Below are 20,216 nucleotides of genomic sequence, written 5' to 3'. Positions count from 1 at the left end.
TATAGCCAATTGTTTTTCTCTTCTTCACCTGCTTATGTGCTGCTTTTGGTTATACATCCCTGATGGTTACATTATTTATAAATGAATACACACAGCAGTATTAAATGGCAGAATGAAAGGGCAGTGACTGTCCTCCAAGCAGTTTACCATGAGTAAAGAATAACTGGGGGAGGTTAATTGACCAGCTGTGGTTGCAGGAGGAGGGTGGCTCTTATCTGAACAGCTGATCATATACAAACATGCAATTCACAGAGGAAAAGGAATACAACTCCGCAATATAATAAGAATAAGAACAAGAATAACGATATGGAATTTGTACATATGCTAACTGAGAAAAATAGAAGTCCCTTTCCACTTCACCCACCACCTGAGATTCTCACCATAGGGTGAACCAATGAGAGCTGAGAATCCACTTTGATTTGCATGGGATTGGCACATCCTCCAGCGCTCTCGGCCCTTTCTCCTGTGTTACTGCCTGTCCACATGAAGGGGTCTGAGGGTGGGTGCTGTCCTGGGGCGATTGTTTTCATTTCCAGCTCCAGTTCCAGTTCCAGCTCTGCTTCCTCTTTAGCTTCCTTGTTGCTTTCCTCCAGGTGCTTCATGAGCACAGCAATCACCACATTCACCAGGACAAACTGGGCTGTCAGCACAAAAGAGACGAAGTAGATCGGCGAGATGACTGTGTTGTAACACGTGGATTCCTCATCACAGTCTCGCAGAGTGTCCTGGGAACAGAAGGTGGGGGGGAGGGCTGAAATGGCTGTGGTCTATGATAGAGGTTTTGGCAACTATCCACTTCAGTTTTTAGTGTGGACTGCTCTGTTTCCAGACTCAGTCCCCAATGGATTGTTACTAAAGGTGGACAAAACTCCACTGTAGAATTTCTGCAGGTCAATGCCTCCCCTGCAGTGATGAAACTGGATTGTTTGGAATTTTTAGAACCTACTGACCTACATCTGGTAGATCCCCTTTGCCATGTTAAGCCTTCCTAGAACGTCCCCCTTAGCACATGCTGACACAGCCTTTGCAAAGGATACTAACTTGCACACATGTGCAACACATTCAGAGTCACACAGTATCATGGGGACTGCAGAGTTCAGAGCCTTTTCAATGGTTGCAACTTACATTGACCCAGAGGAAGCAGAAGGGTGGGCTTGATCCATACTGAGGAAGCTACAACCTCTGCAAGAAATTCTAGGTACTAATGAACACCATAACAGTAATGGTATTCTGATGAAGATGTTACCTTCATTATCCCATTCCAATTGTCTCCTGTGGATACGCGAAAGAGTGTGAGAAAGGCCATCCCAAAGTTGCGAAAAGTTGCATGGCGCCCTAAGCCCTCACAGGGGTGAGTAGCATCACATTCTGTGTGACCAACCAAAAATAAAGATTCAGTCACATATTTCCTTCAAGAACAGCTACTTTACACTGCCTCATCCAATTCTATGCAACAAATGGAGCAGATAACTTACCAAGGTCTCCAAACAGCTCCACCCCAAGAGCTGCAAATATGAAAAACAACAACATGAAGAGAAGACCAAGATTCCCCACCTGTAAAGAGAAAAGAAAGTGAAGAAAATAAAATATTCACAGATTTGTGTTGCTCACGTAACCCCTCATTATGGAGAACATCCCATATTTGTCTTTATTGTCTTTTTTTGTTTTATCTGCTTTTCTTCATTAGCTTTACTATTAGCTCAGTCCAAAGATTTACAATGCCAGGAAGTTCTCCACACAGCAGGCTTTAGGGATGTGCAAACAGGTTCAAACACGTTGAACGTGTTCGATGTCGAACTGGTTCGGTTCGACCGTTTGGGGTTGAACAAAACCACCCCCGTTTGGTCCAATTTCGGACTGAACCCCACTGGGGGTTCACAATTTAAAAAATAAATTTAAGCATTTACCTCCTCTGGGGGAGTTGTTCAAGGTGATAGGGTGTGTGTGTGTGTGTGTCAGTGAAGGTTCCCCCTCGCCCCGCCAGCCTCCCTCATGCGCCTAATTGGCCATTCAGCCACTCTTCGGCCTTCCCCCTTGGCACAGTGGCCATTTTGGAGGCCGCTGCATCCGTGCAATGGGCCTCTGCGTGGCCTGGGATGAATCTGCCAAACTGAACTGGGGAGGTTCGAGGGGGTGCCGGACCGAACTGGCCCAATCCGGGTCCAGTTCAGACTCAAACTGAACTAGTCCAGCCAGTTCCATGCATATCCCTAGCATGCTTTAACCACAAGTTTTTTGCAAGGCTTTATTGTGAACTCAATGCTATCCCAAAAATACGATGCAAAAAGTTGACTTTTTTTACCCCATACACAGTCCTGTCTAGGACTGTCGACTGTGGCCTTAGGATATTGTGTAGCATATGTTGCACAAGCATAGTCTCATAGATTGTGCCATTTTGTCAATAACACTGCATTGGCATTCCAGGGCAGATCAATTGGTATGATATTTAATGTCTGGAGAACTAGTGTTTGGGCTGCTGGATTGCCTCTTTTAAAATAAATAAATAAATTCCTGTCCTACTATTCAGAGGAAAGCAGTTAACAACTGAAAGATTCAGGCCTCTATTACATAGTTTCCTTCAATTCCAAACTTAGGATAATTCTAGACCATTTGATTTTGCGTGATTGGTACTTGGAAGCACAACAAATGGGTTGCCCATTCAGCAATGCACTGTGTGACCTTTACTAATTAGCTACCACTTTGGATTCTTTTCATGTGAAAATTAAGCTCTCATTATGAATCTGGGTACAGTGTACCTGGGGAACAAGAGTTTGCCAGCTAGTCTTGCCATTCTGCACCCTCCCCTACTTTCTCCATATTCCGCGCTTGTTTGCAGAGGCAAATGCTGAACTTGGGAAGAGTTTCTCTTCTTCTCATTCTAGAATGCTGACTGGCAAGGGTTTCAGAATGCAGGAAGGAACTCTCCCCAAGTTCAGTGCTTGCCTCTGCAGATCAGTGCTGAACATGAAGAGAGCAAGGGGCATGATCATGGCGCACATCAGCAGAAGGGTGTGGCTAGTCAGTATGCTCTCATTTCTCTTCTCCTTGGGTGCATTGCACCCAGAATCATAACTGAACAGGGCTTTAGTTCCTCATTAAACTGGTACTAACTTTCCCATAATGTATTTTGCTCATGTTTGAACAAATGTTATGTTATTTCTATCCCTCCTTCCACCCCTTTTACTTCATTAACACAAGCTTTTGTGTTTCATTGTTTTTAAACTGATTTCCATAGCCAGCTAGCTACTTTCATTTATTATTTTCTTTTTTTAGGGTTGGGGTGGATTGATTCTGACCTTGCACAATTCTAGCTATTTTTCAACCCTATGGGGGTGTCTCAAAGTTTCCCCTTTTCTTCCTCTTTTTGAGGGTGGGTGGGTTGCTCATTGCATTAAGTTATTGTTTGTGTCAGGAGGAGGGTACACAACCCTGAATATGTCTGTGCATATGTTTAGCCCTATTTTTAAAAAGTCCATAATCTTGAGAGTATGAAGCACGCATAAGCTTCAAACGTATGAAGAGTGCACAGACTAGCAAGGACAGCAGAGGACAAACTGAATTGAACCAGGACAGGATTCTGATTTGATCTGGACACACACAACTATTAGAAGGTGAAAATAGTTCTCTCACTCAGTCCATGACAGTATCCACATGCGTGCGTGCACATGCACACACGGTACAGATGCAAAAACCACATAGATTTCTCAAGACAATATGGAAATAAGATAAAACTAGCTAAGATATTTGGGATAAGCCATAGGTTACCTGAGGCAGTGCTTGCATGACGGTGTCCAGCAGTGCTCTCATTCCTATAGCCATCTTCAGCAATTTCAACACTGCATAAATGAAATGTTCATTATATATTTGCCACAGAACTAGTATGTACAAATGAAACATGCATTTTAAAAGCAGTGGCTGATTTCCTAAGCATCTTACATTGGAGGTGAAAATACAAGCACATATCACAGAGACCACCCTGGGGTTGGTGTAGTCAGGAAGCAGCAGTTAAATCCCGTGAATATAAACATTTGCCCAAGGGCTTCAAGAATGAAACCCCATCTCTTTCACTCAATAAATTGGGTGCTGCTGACACTTTGCCAGACATGCACAAGTGACCTTTTCTCCTGGCAGTGATGACTGCTGCTACTGAGTAAAGCAAACTGGTTTGGAAAGGTCAGAAATCTATCTGATATGTAGACTGTTAGCTTTGAGTTAAAGAATGATGAAGACAAGTGTATCCCCTTTGATTTCAGCAGTAGCAAAACTGGGGCGGGGGGAGAACTTCTTGTTCTTTGATTCTAAATTCAGGATGCACTGAGGGAGTGAACTTGTGGCTTTCAGAGGGAAGGACTTTCTAACCTAAGAACTAATGCTAGCAGCTCTAGTTGTTCTGTAACAAAACTCCTTTAATACTTTGCTGCTTGGAACAACTAACACCATCTACAACTCCCTTCATTGGGAATACAGATGGCAAAAGTTCATCTGGAGTGCTTGAGGACCAAACAATCCCAATCCTTCATTATATGAATGCTTGCCACACTACAACTGGCCACAGCAGGGATGAAAATATGCTTCAGATTAAACATTGATAGGTTTAGGTTATTAACCAGATAACAGCATGACAAAGTGCACTGATATTAGTATTGTTAATTATCATCATCATCAACATCATCATCATCAGACAGAGAGTTTAAGCTGGGGTACACCCATGCTGCATGGGACATCTACTGTGCCATGAATGAACAGTTCTTCGGGGGCTAGATGCAATACCCCAGGGACAATGGGACACTGACCTCGAGCAATCCTCAGGACCCTCATGATACGAATAATGGTGGGGTTGATGGGTAGTGATGCATTCACCTCAATCTCTTCTAGTGTGATTCCCATGATGGACAATAGCACTATTGCCAGGTCTAATTGGTTCCATCTGAAGGCGACACAAGAATCAAATGGAAAAATCTGTTCAAATATTTTCAGTGAGGGGTGCTTGTGTGACAAAGACATTCCATTCATTCCAGTCATTCTTGCACTCATGATTCTACAAATCCACCACGAGCAATTTTTGAGATTATTTAAATAAAAGATTTATTATTAGATTACATAGTTAGCCAAGTCTGAAGACACCACAGACAGGAACGGAGATGACAAGCCCAAAATTGAATTAATGTTCAGGGCAACCCAGATGATAAAAGAAAGCCAATGTTGGTTTTAAAAAAAATGTTTTATGTAAGCTAAATTTCCAAGTACAGCTCTGCTGAACTGAGGAAGAAACTTTCCAAAGCAAACAACAAACAACAAAAAACACTTTGTCCCAAGGCCCAGTCTCTATTACAAGGCAAGACAGAAGGAAGGATTTTAGGATTATCCTGAGGTTCCCTAGAAAAGCTAAAGAGATCAAATAGAAAGGGAGAACAGGATGCCATATGACATTTGTTGAGACATAGCAGGAATGTTTTGCTTTGCATAACTTCATGCTTTTTATATTTAATAAGGAACAAGATAAAAAAGGAAGGCAAGGTAGGGATGCAATGTTAACTGCATCAACATCTAGATTTATTCCGTGTGTGTGTGTGTTCTTTGTAGTCTACTGAGCTCATTAAATTATGTTAAATAACTATATCCAGACCCAGTTGTACTCTCTGTTTCCAGTGTGACCTCATATTCACACAAAAATATATTGCTGCTGCCCCATCCCCGCCACTTTCCTGCAAGTGAATGTACCAGTTTGAGACAGAAGGGCACCTCAAAAGCATCACACCTTGGAATGTAATGTTTGAAATTACAAATCTGTCGACAACCAGAGGGAATCAACCTACAGCGTATGGCTGATACAAGGTTACAGGAGTATGCACAAGTGTTAAAGCTGTAAAACCCAGAGACAAGGAAATGCAATGAGCTCAGTCTCATGATACAGGCTACCTGGGTAGGAGAGAGTTAACCCCGGTAGCTCATGTCATCTGAGTCACTGGGAGGCCTCCTGACCCAGCTGCTCCAGAGATGGGTAGCCCAGATCTGCTACCCAGGTACAAAGTGGAGGAAAACGGGGCTTCTTCTACCCCACTCTGTGAACATCTGGATCACCACTGGGGTTAAAATGGCTGCCGGACTGGCAGCCCTAGAGTCCAGAGTACAGTGAGGCAAGGGAGAGGAGTGTTCTTGCACTGCTATGGTCTGCCTCTCTGCTTCTTGTGTGATGCTTTGTGGGATACCGGAGGACTTCCTCTGCCCGATCCCATTTTGGGAGTCTGCTGCTGTGCCAGTCATGTGGGTACATGAGTGGCAGAACCCTGAGTAGGCACCAATCATCTGGGGGAAGGTAGGTAGGATTCTGCCTTCCCCGTAGTCCACCTTGCTTTGGTCGTGAGAACAACCTCTATATTTCACTGGCTGAGACCTGGACTACACATTAAGAAGAATAAGACAGTAGAATGGGCTTTTCTATCTCAGGTGGCCAGTTTGGGATGCCTTTTTAAAAAATGCTTCTCCTTAAAAAATTAATCCCTGCAAGAAGGGATTATACTACATCAGAGAGAAAGGTTCTAATGTAGCTTGCTCCTTGCTGTGTTAATTTTCTGTTCAGGGATGAGGTCTACTGCCTGTGTGGAGCTGAAGCAGCAGAGAGGTTAGATACCAACTTTAAAGAGATGGGAACAGTTCCACAGACACAACTAGTTCAGCTGGTTTCTACAGGACATAAGCACGCTTAACATTCTGTGTATCTTGCCTATTTGATTCCACATTCCCTTTCTCTATAATATAGCTCATGATTACACAGATACAGTTTTTGCTCTAATATGCCCAGGCCTACCATTATGTAGGGTAGTGATGTGGCTCACCTCAGGTGGGAGATGTTGGGACACCATTAACATGCTAATTTATTATTATATTTTTATCAATATGGGAGACAACACCATTTGGATTTTCAGCTACAGGGACCAACATTTCTTTGGCCATTTCTGGGTATAATTATTTCTAGCTAGGATTAACATATTGAAGTCATTCACACAAGCTAAAACTGTGGTCTACCCAGGTATGCTCCCAATTTTCAGTTGTGTGGGTGCCAACAACTAGGCAGGAGAAGGTGAAAGTGATTGTGTGGAAGCAAGGTAGGAGGAAAAGCTACCCAGGTTTTCCTCCTACCTTGCTTCCACACAATTACTTTTCCCTCTTCTTAGCTAGTTCTTTGCACCCACACAGCTGAAAACTGGGAGCACACACAGCTTCTAAACCTGGGTAGGACACAGGTTTTGCTTGAGTGAATGACCCCTTTGTCCTCTAACTGCTGGGATGTGACCAGAGTCCTATTTTGTCAACTATGTATCTATATTTGCCACAATACAGAACTACAACAGAGGCATTGGAACCTTATGATAGACTGCTCTCTCACCCAACAATCTATCTATCTATACTTCTTTAAGGTAAAGTGTGCCGTCAAGTCGATTTTGACTCCTGGCACCCACAGAGCCCTGTGGTTTGCTTTGTTAGAATACAAGAGGAGTTTACCATTGTCTCCTCCTGCACAGTATGAGATGATGCCTTTCAGCATCTTCCTATATTGCTGCTGCCCGATATAGTACCAGAGGGGATTCAAACCGGCAACCTTCTGCTTGTTAGTCAAGCATTTCCCTGCTGCGCCATTAGGTGACCTTTTCTAAGGTGTATCCGTGGCTAATCCCGTGTGTGGCAGATCTCACGAGAGTTTGTGAGCAGAAGCACAGTGGTGATTGGGCAGTGGGGATTCCATATGCACATAGGGAGGAGGAGCCTGTGATGGTTAAGGTCAGTTGGAATGCAACTGTTACTGGTCGGAAGATGTTCTTGACTGTAGAGGAGAGGAATCTCTCTCTATAAAAGGATAGTGGGTAGGGGTCTGCAAAGAGAGGGGTGGTGAGGGAGGAAAGAGCCCCTTCAGGAGAAGGAGGCTGTCACTGTGTGACTTTGATGAGGAAACAAGATGAACAAGATCTGTTAACTCAGGAAGGGGGAGAGAGAGAGAACGAGGAAGAGGGAGAAAAAGAAGGGAGGGGAAGAAAGAAAGAAGAAAGGTGAGGGACGGGCCTGAGCCTGTCAGCGGCCTGAGGGGAATGAGTGACCATGGCGGTGCCTATTGGCAGGAAGGAAGGGCCCAGTCAACCACTGCTGCTGTTTGGGGTGACCGAGACCACTGGCAGAGGGAGGCAGGGAGGCAGGCAAGGGATGGGCCTTGGCCTGTCAGCAGCCTGAGGAGAATGACCACAGCCATGGCGGTGGCGGCAGCAAGGAAGGGCCTGGTTAACTGCTGGTGCTGCTGTTCCTGTGGAGAGGAGCAGGAGCAGGGTTGAGTGGGCTGTAGCTTGGCCAATAGATGCCAGCAACGCTGCAGCTGCGATCAAGAGAGGTGAGGGGGATGGTGGCAACCGGATGGAGGAGGAGGAGGAGCAGGAGTGCGGCTCAGGTGAGGGTGGAGAGATCTCTGAGGTAGGGGTGCTGTGGCAGGGGGTGAGGGGAGCAATCAAGTACTAGCGCGCAGATGCTCTGCATGGATTCAGCTGGTGTTTTATTAATTCATTACCTGTCTTGAAAGAACCGACGAAACCCAAATGCAGTCAACTTGAAAACAGATTCCATGACAAATATTATAGTGAAGATGTAATTGCAGATCTTCAGTGCTTCATCGAGAACCTGAAACAAAGAGACTTTGGGGTTATTCCAGTTACTTAAAGAGGGCGTGGCTGCAATTATCTACCTTTCTGCACCAGGACCCATCCTCTCTTTATTGAGAAAAAAATATATCAAACCAGAATGCAGAGGAGGTAGGGATGCAGGTCTGTCACACACCGGTGTAGTCTTGACACAAGAATTATTGTTTCTGTCCAGAGTGAAGCTCATAATGGCAAAAGTCAGGCTTTGTCATCCTCCAAGATATCTCTACAATTGAGATAATTCACAGTTGGACCAGAGCTGGGTTCCTGAACCTGGATGGATTTTATGCCATATGAGATAATGGAATCCTGTACTAATGAATCAACGCTGCCTTTAACACCAGATAAAAGGCTTGGTTCTTATAGTGTTATGGGGTCCAGAAATGGCATTGTCTCCACACCCTACTCGACTCTCAAACAAAAGTACCTAGTCTGGCTTGACCTGTGCTTGAGAGCTAGTGTCCATGAAAAGGCTAAGGGCAGCCTAGGAAGTCAAGCATGGAAGGAAGCAGCCTATCCTCATAGGAGTCTGTAAAAGGCTCCTCAACATCCTGAAAATAGACTCTTCATATGGCCCTGAAGCATTCTTCCTGAGACCCCAAAACAGACATCCATGACTCTGTTTGTTTTTCTGCATGTCCTCATTCTTGCATCTGGGTGTTAAACCACCCAGTTCTTCCTGAATCTGCATAGGCCTTTGAATCAACAAACCTCTCAGATCTGTAAATTCAACATTTGGCTCCCGAGAAAATCCTACCATTCAGTCTAGCCCATTTGCATCCACTGTTCTATTGTTTTTAATTGAAGACCATCCTCATTAAAAATTAACCTAAAGAAGGGCTGTTTTAGTGTCTTTTTACCCTATAAAATCCCTGCCAAGAGATCGTACAGGTATCTTGCTCCTTCCTACGCTCCTGGGAGTTTTCTATTTTTCACCCCCAGTCCCTGCATCCCATCCTGTGTGTTTGTATGAATGTGCATAGTACCAACTAGCTAGGCTAGAAGGGTTTTAGATCTATTTTTCATCACAAAGCTGAGAAAGGGCTATATCACATTTCACCATGGGGAGGATGGTCAACTCCTCCCCAGAATAAAAAGAGAGCCCTCTTAGGAACCTTGACCTGTAGGTCCACCCAAAGACCACAGACTCGTGAGAAGTAAGTCCATTAGGAGAAACAACCCACTTAAGTCTTGGCACTGCACAGAAAATAGATGGGCTTCTCCTTCAGACCACTCTATCATGAGAGTGTGTGCCAAAGGGCTCTCCCAGGCTTTTACTGCCTGCTCGGGGAATGAATTACACCCAGTTTTCCAAGCCGGGGTATCGATCAGGTATCCCTTTTGATTCCAGTGACTCTAGTCATAGGAATTCCCACACCATGGTTACTAGTTTAGTTTCCTGTAGTTTCAATACTAACATTCATTTCCCTGTAGCTGGCCCCTGGTGACACAGGAACCATCATTTTCTCCAGTTCTCTCAGACTGACCTAGTCAACCTTCCTCCCCAAAAGTGGTTCAGATTGATCATGCTCTGTCCTCCACACATTTCTCCGGTCCTCTGGATCAACCCAAGACACACACCTTTCCCGAACTTGCTCGGCTCTTCTCTCCTTCTTTCATCTTTCCCTCTCCAGTCCTCCTGACCAACCCAAGCCACTTTCGGTACCCAAACTCAGTCGGACCTGTCTCCCAGTTCCCTCTGCTCCCTCTGTCTCCAGATCTTTTCACCGACCCTACCTTCCTTTTGTGCCCAATCTTACTCACATCTCAATCTCTCCCTTCACATCCTTCACTCTCTTACCTTCCCCCACTCCTTAGTATAGCATATACATTTAAATAGTTAGCATAGCAGAGGTCAAGTATTAGCTCCCAGACATGTGTACATCTTACATGTTCTGTATCATGTGGGGATGTTCTGCATATTCTATCACATCCTACACAGCCTCCACTTTGTATGCAATAAGATACATTTTATTTGGATCTTAAGCCTGTGATTGTGACTTTCTGGGGAACACTCTGCTTTATAACTGCAGCCTAAGAAGTCCCCAAAGGGGCACAACAGTGCCCCCTTGTAACAACAGCACTTGCTAGAGCAGTTCACAAGATGAGGAATAGGGTAGGAGATGCCTCCTACCCTTCTTTGGGAGCTGTGCTGTGTCTGTCAGTTAAAAATAAGGTCTGTGGCCTCATCAATTGTGTGTAAAGTATCAACTGTGTGTCAAGCATCAACTGTCTCAGAGGGCTCCCTCTTACCCAGCTGCTGAATGAGGTAGAGCGAAAAGCCCTCCAACCCAGTCGCTGCTAAGCATGTGATTACAGATGGTGCCTCCTACCTTATTTTTAACTGACACGATCGGCTAACGGGAGTGTGCACAGCCCTCTAATATGCCTGGCAGGCAGGCTGGCTGCAGATGAATGGTGACCGATGGACCCAGTTCTTAGAAGGGAGGAGCCAGATTCTAGCTGGTCTCAGCCAGGCTGTCAGAGGGGGCCCAGCTCTCTGACCTCACACTCTGCTGATGCTGTTGCACAAGAGGAGAGGTCTATCGACAGCTACTAGTCTGGCTATTGGCCACCTCCTGCATCAGAGGCAAGATGCCTCTGCGTACCAGTTGCGGGGGATTAACAGCAGGAGAGAGGGCACGCCCTCAACTCCTGTCTGAGGCTTCCAGCGGCATGTGGTGGGCCACTGTGCGAAACAGGATGCTGGACTAGATGGGTCTTAGGCCTGATCCAGCAAGGCTGTTCTTATGAGCAGCCTTGCACTAATGCATACAATAAAACTGCACAATCGCACTTGAATGATGCTATGGCCATTATTTCCAATGGCCATAACATTGCACAAGCACAACTGTGCAGTTTTGCCTATTAGCACAGGCGTGGTTTTGCACAACAGCAACAGCACTGGTTTTTGTTTTAGATACCCGCAGCAGTGTGGGTGGCTCAGAACCACCTGCAGTACACTGTGTATCATTTCAGCAACTATATGCATATTTAAAACTCTTAAATAGCAGCACAGGACAAACACAGAAAATAAATATTTCCCATTTTCTATTTCCACTTCCTGGTCTCTTTCTTTTGGTCACAAAAAGTCCAGGAACAGGGGATAGGTGGTGTGCCATTGGTTGCTTGCGTAATGGGGAGAGGGGAGCTTAGAATATACTCTGCTTAGAGTACACTCTGTTGTGATACTCCCACTGTGCATGACCCTGCCCTTCAGGCTAGCAAGCAAAATGATCCCTGATAAGTATAAATATTTTCAGGAGAATCTGAAGTCTCTTTGATTCTCAAGCCTCTGCTACACTTTTTACTTCATTACTCTTGCTTTAGAATGAAGGGGGGGAAATTATAAACTGGCTCAGAGCCATCATTTCTGGTTTCCATTTGAAAACTGTCATTTGGGTGGCAGGTCTATGATTCACTTAGTGGGAGATGCTCTTCTTCAGCACCTTCTCACAGCAAGCCGATTTGCTTGACATTGATCACCATCCAAATGGTCACATTCAGTTGGAAACAGAAAGTGCCAAATTGCATTGAGGTTGGGACCTCTTGGTTCATGCACTGAGTTCTTGCTGCTCTTCGGTCCCCTCCCACCCATAAATATTCTGCTTTTCAGTTTTCTCTGTTCTTTCCTCTTTGGCCCACAGAAGTTAGTTTTCTCCTGACTATGCTCCTAATTGCCTCTGTCTGAATTAGCAGTTACTGGGTCTTTACTGAATTAGCAGTTCTCCAGGGCCACAACCTGTTCCTGTTCCCAGATCCTAGCTCTCATCTTGCAACCATGAACAATCATAGCCGATGGCTAGAAGCTGCCTAAATTCAGCTTATGGTACCTTAAGACTGAGAGGAGCATAATGGCATAGCACATAGCCCAGAGTGATGGGGTCTGATGCACAGAATGATTGTCTATACAGGTCCTAATGCTTGACTCCAATTTCAGAAAGTCATGGCCTCAAACGACCTGGCCATGTTCTTAGGTTCCTCTGGCTCCTCTTTGCTTTCTTATTGGCAAGAAACAAAAGGCAACTCAGAAATTTGATGACTGTATGTTTTGCTGCTATAATGACTTTCTGCTTTCCTAAGCCAATAATTCTCAACCTTTCTTCTTTGTCATTCCATTAGGCAGAGGGCCAGAGACATATCCTAATATGCCTTCTCCATGTGCAGGGCTGGCCCCTCCATATAGGCAACTAAGGCAGTTTCCTAGAGCAGGAGCACCAAGTTTTGTACCCTAGGGTGTGTTTGTGTGTGTGTAGCTTTGCCCAAAGGCTCACCAAAATGTGGTGCTGCCTTGCTCCTTAGATGGATTTGGTGCCTGTCTTGCTGCTCTTGGTTTTCAAGGCCCATTAGCACAGTGCCACAAAACTAGAAATGTTAAGGACTTCTTGTGGCAATGGACTGATGTGTCCCCTTTTCTCATTTGCAACTTCACATCCTCTCCCCACCCTGCAAGAAGGACTGCTGAAACAGGGGCACTTTTTGGAGATGCAAACATATTTATGAAACTCCGTTTCCTATTTTGGCAGTTTATTAAGTGGGATGAATTTTGCTTCCTCTTATCCAGAAGCTGTGCTCAGTCCAGAACCAATTGTTGTGTTAGCAGCTAAAGACCACTGCCTGGGACGAGCCATGTCAGCAGGACATGTTGTTTTCCTGGGAAACCATTACAATCTAATGACATACCAAGGCTGGTAGAATTAGCTAAAAGGCTTCGGTATAATAGCAACAACAATAAGGCTGTGCTCCTCTGGTTCATAATAAGCACATGCCATTGAACAATTATTGATGCCAGACACAGTTCAGAACACAGCTAATGACATTTCAGCACAAAGTACTTGGATCATAGCACTTACATTTATTTATTTATTATATGTTACATCATATAACAAGCTTCCCACAATATTTACAAGATGAACCTGCACCTTAGCTTATGCACTCCCACTTTAAACAAGGTGTTTTCTCCTTCTCTATTTTTAATTGTTTCACAATAGACATTCAAGTACTATCTAGCTTCAATGACGGCTTCACCTTTGCTTTTGCATTGCATTAATTCCTTCTCAAAGTGGAACTGAATAAAAATAAGTACAGTAACACAAATTGGCAGCCATTTCCATCTAACTGTCATAAGCAAGTGATTTGGCAGATCATTGTAAGCGGTTGTTATTATAATTTGAATGTGATCCTAAATACAGGAGTTTGGCATGCTAATATACCAGGGACCTGCCAAAATGCTGAGTCACCACAGTGGAAATAAAGAGAGGTTTTTAATCTTGTTGAATAATAAACCCACTGGGCTGTAGAATAGATTGGACAGTCATCTAATGTGGTAAGATTCAGGGCTAAAGATTTCAGGATTTGATCCTGAGATGAACAATGATGATAATTTTTATAGTTCACATAAATAGGGTGTCCAGGTGCCTTATTTTATCCTTGACAGTCCTCTGTTTCAAAGGGCTGTCCAGAATTAACAAAGCTGTCAAGGATTTGGGAGGGCAGCTGGGTGTCTTAATTTTTTTTTTTTTAATGTATACTGGCATTGTTCCTGAAGATGGGGAGAATCAGGAGACAACAAGCCGGAGTGAGATCTTGATGGTGCCCAAGATTTTGCGAGATGGGATCTCAGTCTTTTGTTAGACTTGAAGGAGCTGCAGAGAGCTATTTTACACAATGGGCCAATTATGAGAGTCATGGAGGACTGATAGGTCCTGGGATGCCTGGGCGGAACCTTGCAAAGAGCAAGTGAAAGAGCAACTGCAACACCAGGGGAGACAAGTGTTGACAAACCTCCCCACATGGTCCCTCTTTAATACTCTGAACATAAGAATGTAAGAACAGCCCTGCTGGATCAGGCCCATGGCTCATCTAGTCCTGTTTCACACAGTGGCCCACCAGATGCCGCTGGAAGTCTCCAGACAGGAGCTGAGGGCAGGCCCTCTCTCCTGCTGTTACTCCCCTGCAACTGGTATTCAGAGGCATCCTGCCTCTGAGGCTGGAGGTGGCCTATAACCCTCAGACTAGTAGGCATTGATAGACGTCTCCTCCATGCAGTTATCCAACCCCCCCTTAAAGCCATCCAAACTAGCAGCCAACACCACACAAGTTGATTATGCGTTGTGTGAAAAAGTACTTCCGTTCTTTGGACTTAAATTTCTTGGCAATCAATTTCATGGGATGACCCCTGGCTCTAGTGTTATGTGTGTGAGAGAGACATGTCTCTCTATCCACTTTCTCTACACCAGGCATGATTTTATAGACCTCTATCATCTCTCCCCACAGTCATCTTTTTTCTAAACTAAAAAGGCCCAGGTGTTGTAGCCTTGCTTCATAAGGAAGGTGCTCTAGGCTCTGATCTTGGTTGCCCTCTTCTGCACCTTTTCCAGTTCTACAATGTCCTTTTTTAGATATGGTGACCAGAATTGAACGCAGTACTCCAAGTGTAGCCACACCGTAGTTTTGTAAAGGGAATTATACAAAATTATGTATATTGTATGTGCCCAGACTGAGGCCTTTATGTGGCCAGACTTAGGCTTTGATAAGAAGGCAAGACACATAGCTGCCAGGTACCTGTTCAACCCTGGGGCATCATACTTTACAAATATTATTCTATTAGAATATTTTAAAAATATTTCTTACAGAATGAAGACACAGTAAGTTGAACTGAATTGCATGAGTTCCTTTCACATTGCAATTCTTAATGAGATCTGCCTTGTTAATGCATATTCTTTCCCTCTTCTGTGCTAGAAGATGTGTTCAGTCCTGCAAAGGCTCAAAGTAAATATAACTGCAATGCTGTACATAATCTACTAGTGGAAAAAATTGCAGAAAGAAAAAGTGATAGGTTTCAGTTCCAGAAACCTAACTCTTGAATCAAATTGTGCAGTCCTTCTAACAATTAAAATCACAGATCCAGATGTGGGTGTTGGAGAATTCATGAGTGGTGGGACTTGCTCTTTTCTGAATATCAGCCTCCCCAATACTGATATTCCCACCCTAATCTTGCTGCATTTGATGCTAATCAAATGCTTTATTAACGTGCACATTTTATGCCAATTAATGTCCTCTTTTCATCCTCTTTTTAAGTGATGCCTGTCCTCTTGGGGGGGGGGGATGTGCACCTGACCACCCTACACTTAAATAAGACACGTGGGCTCCCCAGTCAATCTAAAGAGTTTGCTTTTGTTTCAGTGGGTATTTTTTAATGACAGGATTTCCTTATTTGTTTCATGTTGCTGCTGCTCTTGGATTTTTTAATTCTTCTGATGATCTTGTATTTTCCTTTGCATTTTAGCTGATATCTATTAAACTATTGTATGCTGCCTTGAATATACTGTACATTTGTACAGCAAGGCAGGATATATATACAACCTGGAATACATAATCAATAAATTATGTTATTTACAGAATTATAAACCTAAAATAAAAGCAGTGCAAGCAAACTGCAGCAAATTAAAATCACTTTATCAACCCTTAAGAATTCCACTGGCTTTTCTAGACATGCTTTTTGAATGTCAGAAGGGAATTAACCAGGGAAATCTCCAAAGAGAATGAGCTCTAGCAGAGAAGGACCCTTTGTCTTAACGGATATGCATATGCAGTGAGGAATATGCAGCAGGCCTCCACTGCAGATAATAAGGTGGGGGGAATAGAAGGCTCAGAGAATACACTCCTTGAGATTCCCTACACCCATGTCCTTTAGGACTTTAAAGATTAAAACTAGCACTTTGAACTGGACCTGGAAACAGACTAGTAGCCAGCACAGCTCCTTCAAAATACGTACATCACCACCACCCTGTACTGGTTAAGAGCTCTACTGCTGTGTTCTGAAGTTCCAGTCTCTTGAAGGCAGCCCCATTTAAGACACATTGGTCTACTGATCTAACCTAGAGGCTACCATGGTGTGTCATAGTGGCCAGGCTGTGTGTGTGTGTGTGTGTGTGTGTCTGCATGTGCATGTCAGGGCAGAATGGGGAGCAGAGTGACAAGAAAAACATTACCAAAATGACAGTGCCAAAACAGAGTACTGTAGTGAATGGGACATTCATATTTCTTGTGCTTGGTTTCTTGAATCCTTACCACCACCAGCAAGTGGCAGAAATAGCATCTGCAAAAGGAAAAAGCCATCAGTGGACCCCTTCCTTGGGAAACCTTTAGCAGATGTGTGGTTTTTCTCTGACACTGGCCTTTGCAGAACTTGACAGAACCAGTGTTCAGGAGTGGGCAAGGAGTATAATCTCCACATCTTTGCCTGTTTTGTCTTGGCAGCAATTAAAAGGAAAGGGATAAACCCTCTGTGTGATGTGGGGAGGGAGACAGCTTCAGTATACTTTTTAAAAGATTAGTGAAGGATCCCACAGGCAAGAATTTCTCACAGAGATTAGTCTACAAGGGAGGAAAGATCTAAATGCCAGGAGACCCTTCCACTGAGTTAATGCTCAGTTCAGTTGACCGGCTAGCCAGGTTTGTTGTAAATAGATGATGCAAGTGAAGGTGATAAAACCACTGGAAATTAATGAAAGGATGTTTTCCTTTCTCAGAGTTGCAAAATGCCAGGTCTTGGAATTCTAATGAATTCCATAAATAGAGTTTTTGATGTTCAAGACCACTTCACATACTATTAAATTCCTACATAAGAAGCACTTCTGTGTAAGAATTAACATACTATAGGTGCACAGATAGCGACATGTTGCAATCTGCATGTGCTGGGAAGCCACCCTTGGGAATCCATAGTAATTTCAATGTGTAGATTCAAGTCAAGCTATGAGGTGGCAGGTGAAAACTTTGTACCTTTTCAAAAAAACAGATACAAATACTATTGATGAAAAGGCACTCAAGTTCCTTTCTGTTCCTTTGAGTGTTGAAGGCACTCAAGTTCCTTCAAGTTTCACTCTGTTCCAGGTGATCAAACATTTTCTGCATCCAAGAAAGGATCACATTGATGAACATCTCTTATTTTGACAAGGTTATATAAAAATTAACACATTGAGAAAAAATGTGAATTAGTCTGAAGAGGCAATACATAATTTCACATCTTGATTTAATACTGAAATAGTGGATTTCTGTGGGTTCCAAAGTGATTGGTGTTACTTGATTACGTACAGGTCTTTGAAAAGCCTCAGTTCTTTGGCTGTTGGAAACATCGCTTTCACTGACAAAGTGTCATGTCCCCAGGCTTGGAACCACTGAAATCTGGATATGAGATGGAGAACTTGGAAGAGAAGGTGGATTGGGGAGCTCTTTCAGATGCCCCCAATCTGCCTGAGCTCTTCGCACAAGGGGGCTGTATCAACACTTCCTCCATGGCCCAAAGGATTTCTTTTGCCTTTTCCTCCACTTCAGAGGATTCTTTTGAGGACCTGTAGTAGAACTGAGGCCCTCTCAGTACCATTGGAGCCAAGGGCTACCAAATTGGGCAAGGGCCCTTTAAGACACAGGAGCTATTCACACGGCCAGTGGGCAGGGGAGCAGGAGGATGGAGGGATGGCCACATAGTCCTTACCTTTCTCCCAGATGAGCAAACGATCCCTGCTGGGAGTGCTGACTGTGCTCCCACACAATCTGATCCCCGGAGGCTGGGACAACACGTTCCAGACTCTGGGTATCCCACAATGCACCATGCGCCAAGAGCTGTTCATTGGGGCATTCCCCCTGGAGACAGGCGCTCTAGGTGCTTGTCTCTGTGTCTCCTTGAACTGGACGCAGCCGGAGGAGACACAGGATCAGGAAGCCTAGGTTAAAGTAGTACTCACTCCCTTAATCCCGACTGAAAACTAGGCTAAAAAGCCAAGCTAGGTGGTGCTGCCCCACCTGGATCAGGCCCAATCCTAGTGGTTCTCAAGCACAGCCTAACCGAGGCTGGGCATCCCTAGCCTGGGTTAGGCTGCATGTGAGAACAGCTTCACAGTTTCCCTGGGGAAAGGGCAGAGCCAACCACCTTAAGTAGCTGGCAGCCTATATGACCCACAGTAATCTCCAGTCCAAGCCTTTGCTGGAGCAGCATTTGAGCCTGCTCTGGTGTTAGGATCCAGCTTTATCTCTTCTGCCCCTCTGCCTGCACTCCTGCTTTCCTTTTTTATTATTAATATTTTATTGGTTTTCCAGCAATGAACAATAAATTATCATTTTGACAGATATTAGTATACAACAATCTTAACTATGCAATGCAGAACATCTTTTATGAATGGCGAGATTCATGCCTCTACTCTATTCATACTCTACTCTATTCTGGCCAAATACTGGCTCAACTCACATCCCCATCCAGAACAAGATATTAAATTTGTGGGAACAAGTCTCAGGTTTAGCCAATGCCAGCACTGGCCTGTGGGGGGACCTCAGTCAAGTGCCTTTAGTGGAGAAAGGATGTAGGGGCAGAGCCACCATTGGGCAAACGGGTCCAAAGAACCCGGGCCGCCACCCCTCAGGGGCCTTGCAGCACCAGATACGCCCACCGCATCTGATGTCATACGCGGTGTGTGTGTGTGTGTGTGTGTGTGTGTGTGTGTGTGTGTGTGATTTTGCTCCCAAACAGGGCCTCGCAGTCCCGTTTGAGAGTGAAATCAGTGAGCGCTGGCTCGCAGCCGCTCCTGGACACGCTGCAAATGTGGATATGGTCTCAGATAAAGACACCATATGCAGATACCCTATGACAGATGATGGTCTGTGCAACCTCGTTTGGGAGTTAGATTGGCCAGCGCTGCATTTGCCTCCCAATCCTGCAGTTGTGTCACTGGATGCAATGGTGGTGGTGGGTGGTGGGTGGGGAGCACTGCATTACAGGTGTGCACTCTGGACCACTGCCATCACCGCAAAGGAAAGTCTCCCTAAAGTCCTTACCTTAGCAGTGGTGATGGTGCCAGTCAAAGCATGCTTTGGCATCTGCACAGTGCAATAGTCCTGCTGTTCTTTCATGGGCAGGGACATTGCATTATAAGTAGCTGGAGATTGTGGCCACCAGTGTGGCTGCCAAAGTGTGCTCTGAGCTGCCGCTGCCGCCACCACAAGTGTTTGGGTGAGGCTTGGCTTAGAGTACTTCTTTACAACTTCACTGGCAGCTGTTACCTCTTTTCCCTGGGCCTCAGAGGTTGACTACTTCGAGGTCTTTGATGACTCTGGGCCTTTGACCAGGTCGGCTAATGTACCATCTGCTCTGGGATTAGTGTGTGTTTATTTCTGTTTAACATGTTTTCATGTTAATAGATACAATACTATTACCATGAGCCCCATCGCACATTAAGATCTTCCAGAGAGGTCCGTCTGCTGTTGCCACCAGCTCATCTGTTCTCTGTTGCTGCCCCGAGATTCTGCCCTTTCCATCTCTGATCTTTAATTGTTCAAAACAGCACAAAAATGACTGATATGCAGCACTAGGGGATGAGGGGAGGGGTGGATCGCCATGGGAAACTCCTTTAAAAGTTTTCTAAAGACTTTCCCCCTCACCCAAGCTTTTAAATTTGATTGTGGTTTTAAATTCTTTTAATGTTTCAATTTTTGTCTTAATCTGTTTTATGTTGTAAACTGCCAGTGACAGAAGTTTGGGGT

At 44.5% G+C, this 20,216-nt stretch overlaps 1 protein-coding gene across 4 annotated transcripts in view; it reads right to left on the bottom strand.

The window, feature by feature from the left end:
* Positions 1 to 20,216, bottom strand: part of CACNA1G (calcium voltage-gated channel subunit alpha1 G) — a 492,338-nt gene that overhangs the window by 42,745 nt on the left and 429,377 nt on the right. For all 4 annotated transcript variants that reach the window (XM_053297969.1, XM_053297972.1, XM_053297970.1 and 1 more), the window contains 6 exons: positions 8,552 to 8,661; positions 4,794 to 4,927; positions 3,766 to 3,836; positions 1,476 to 1,554; positions 1,247 to 1,368; positions 381 to 725 (listed from right to left, as the gene is read on the bottom strand). In XM_053297969.1, the coding sequence (XP_053153944.1) occupies positions 381 to 725; positions 1,247 to 1,368; positions 1,476 to 1,554; positions 3,766 to 3,836; positions 4,794 to 4,927; positions 8,552 to 8,661 (861 nt within the window). The remainder of the gene's footprint in view (positions 1 to 380; positions 726 to 1,246; positions 1,369 to 1,475; positions 1,555 to 3,765; positions 3,837 to 4,793; positions 4,928 to 8,551; positions 8,662 to 20,216) is intronic.

This window comes from Hemicordylus capensis, chromosome 2 (assembly GCF_027244095.1).
Source record: "Hemicordylus capensis ecotype Gifberg chromosome 2, rHemCap1.1.pri, whole genome shotgun sequence".
NCBI classification, from domain to species: Eukaryota; Metazoa; Chordata; class Lepidosauria; order Squamata; family Cordylidae; genus Hemicordylus; species Hemicordylus capensis.
The sequence above is the reverse complement of the archived record's forward strand: the minus strand, read 5'-3'. Positions and strand labels throughout refer to the sequence as shown.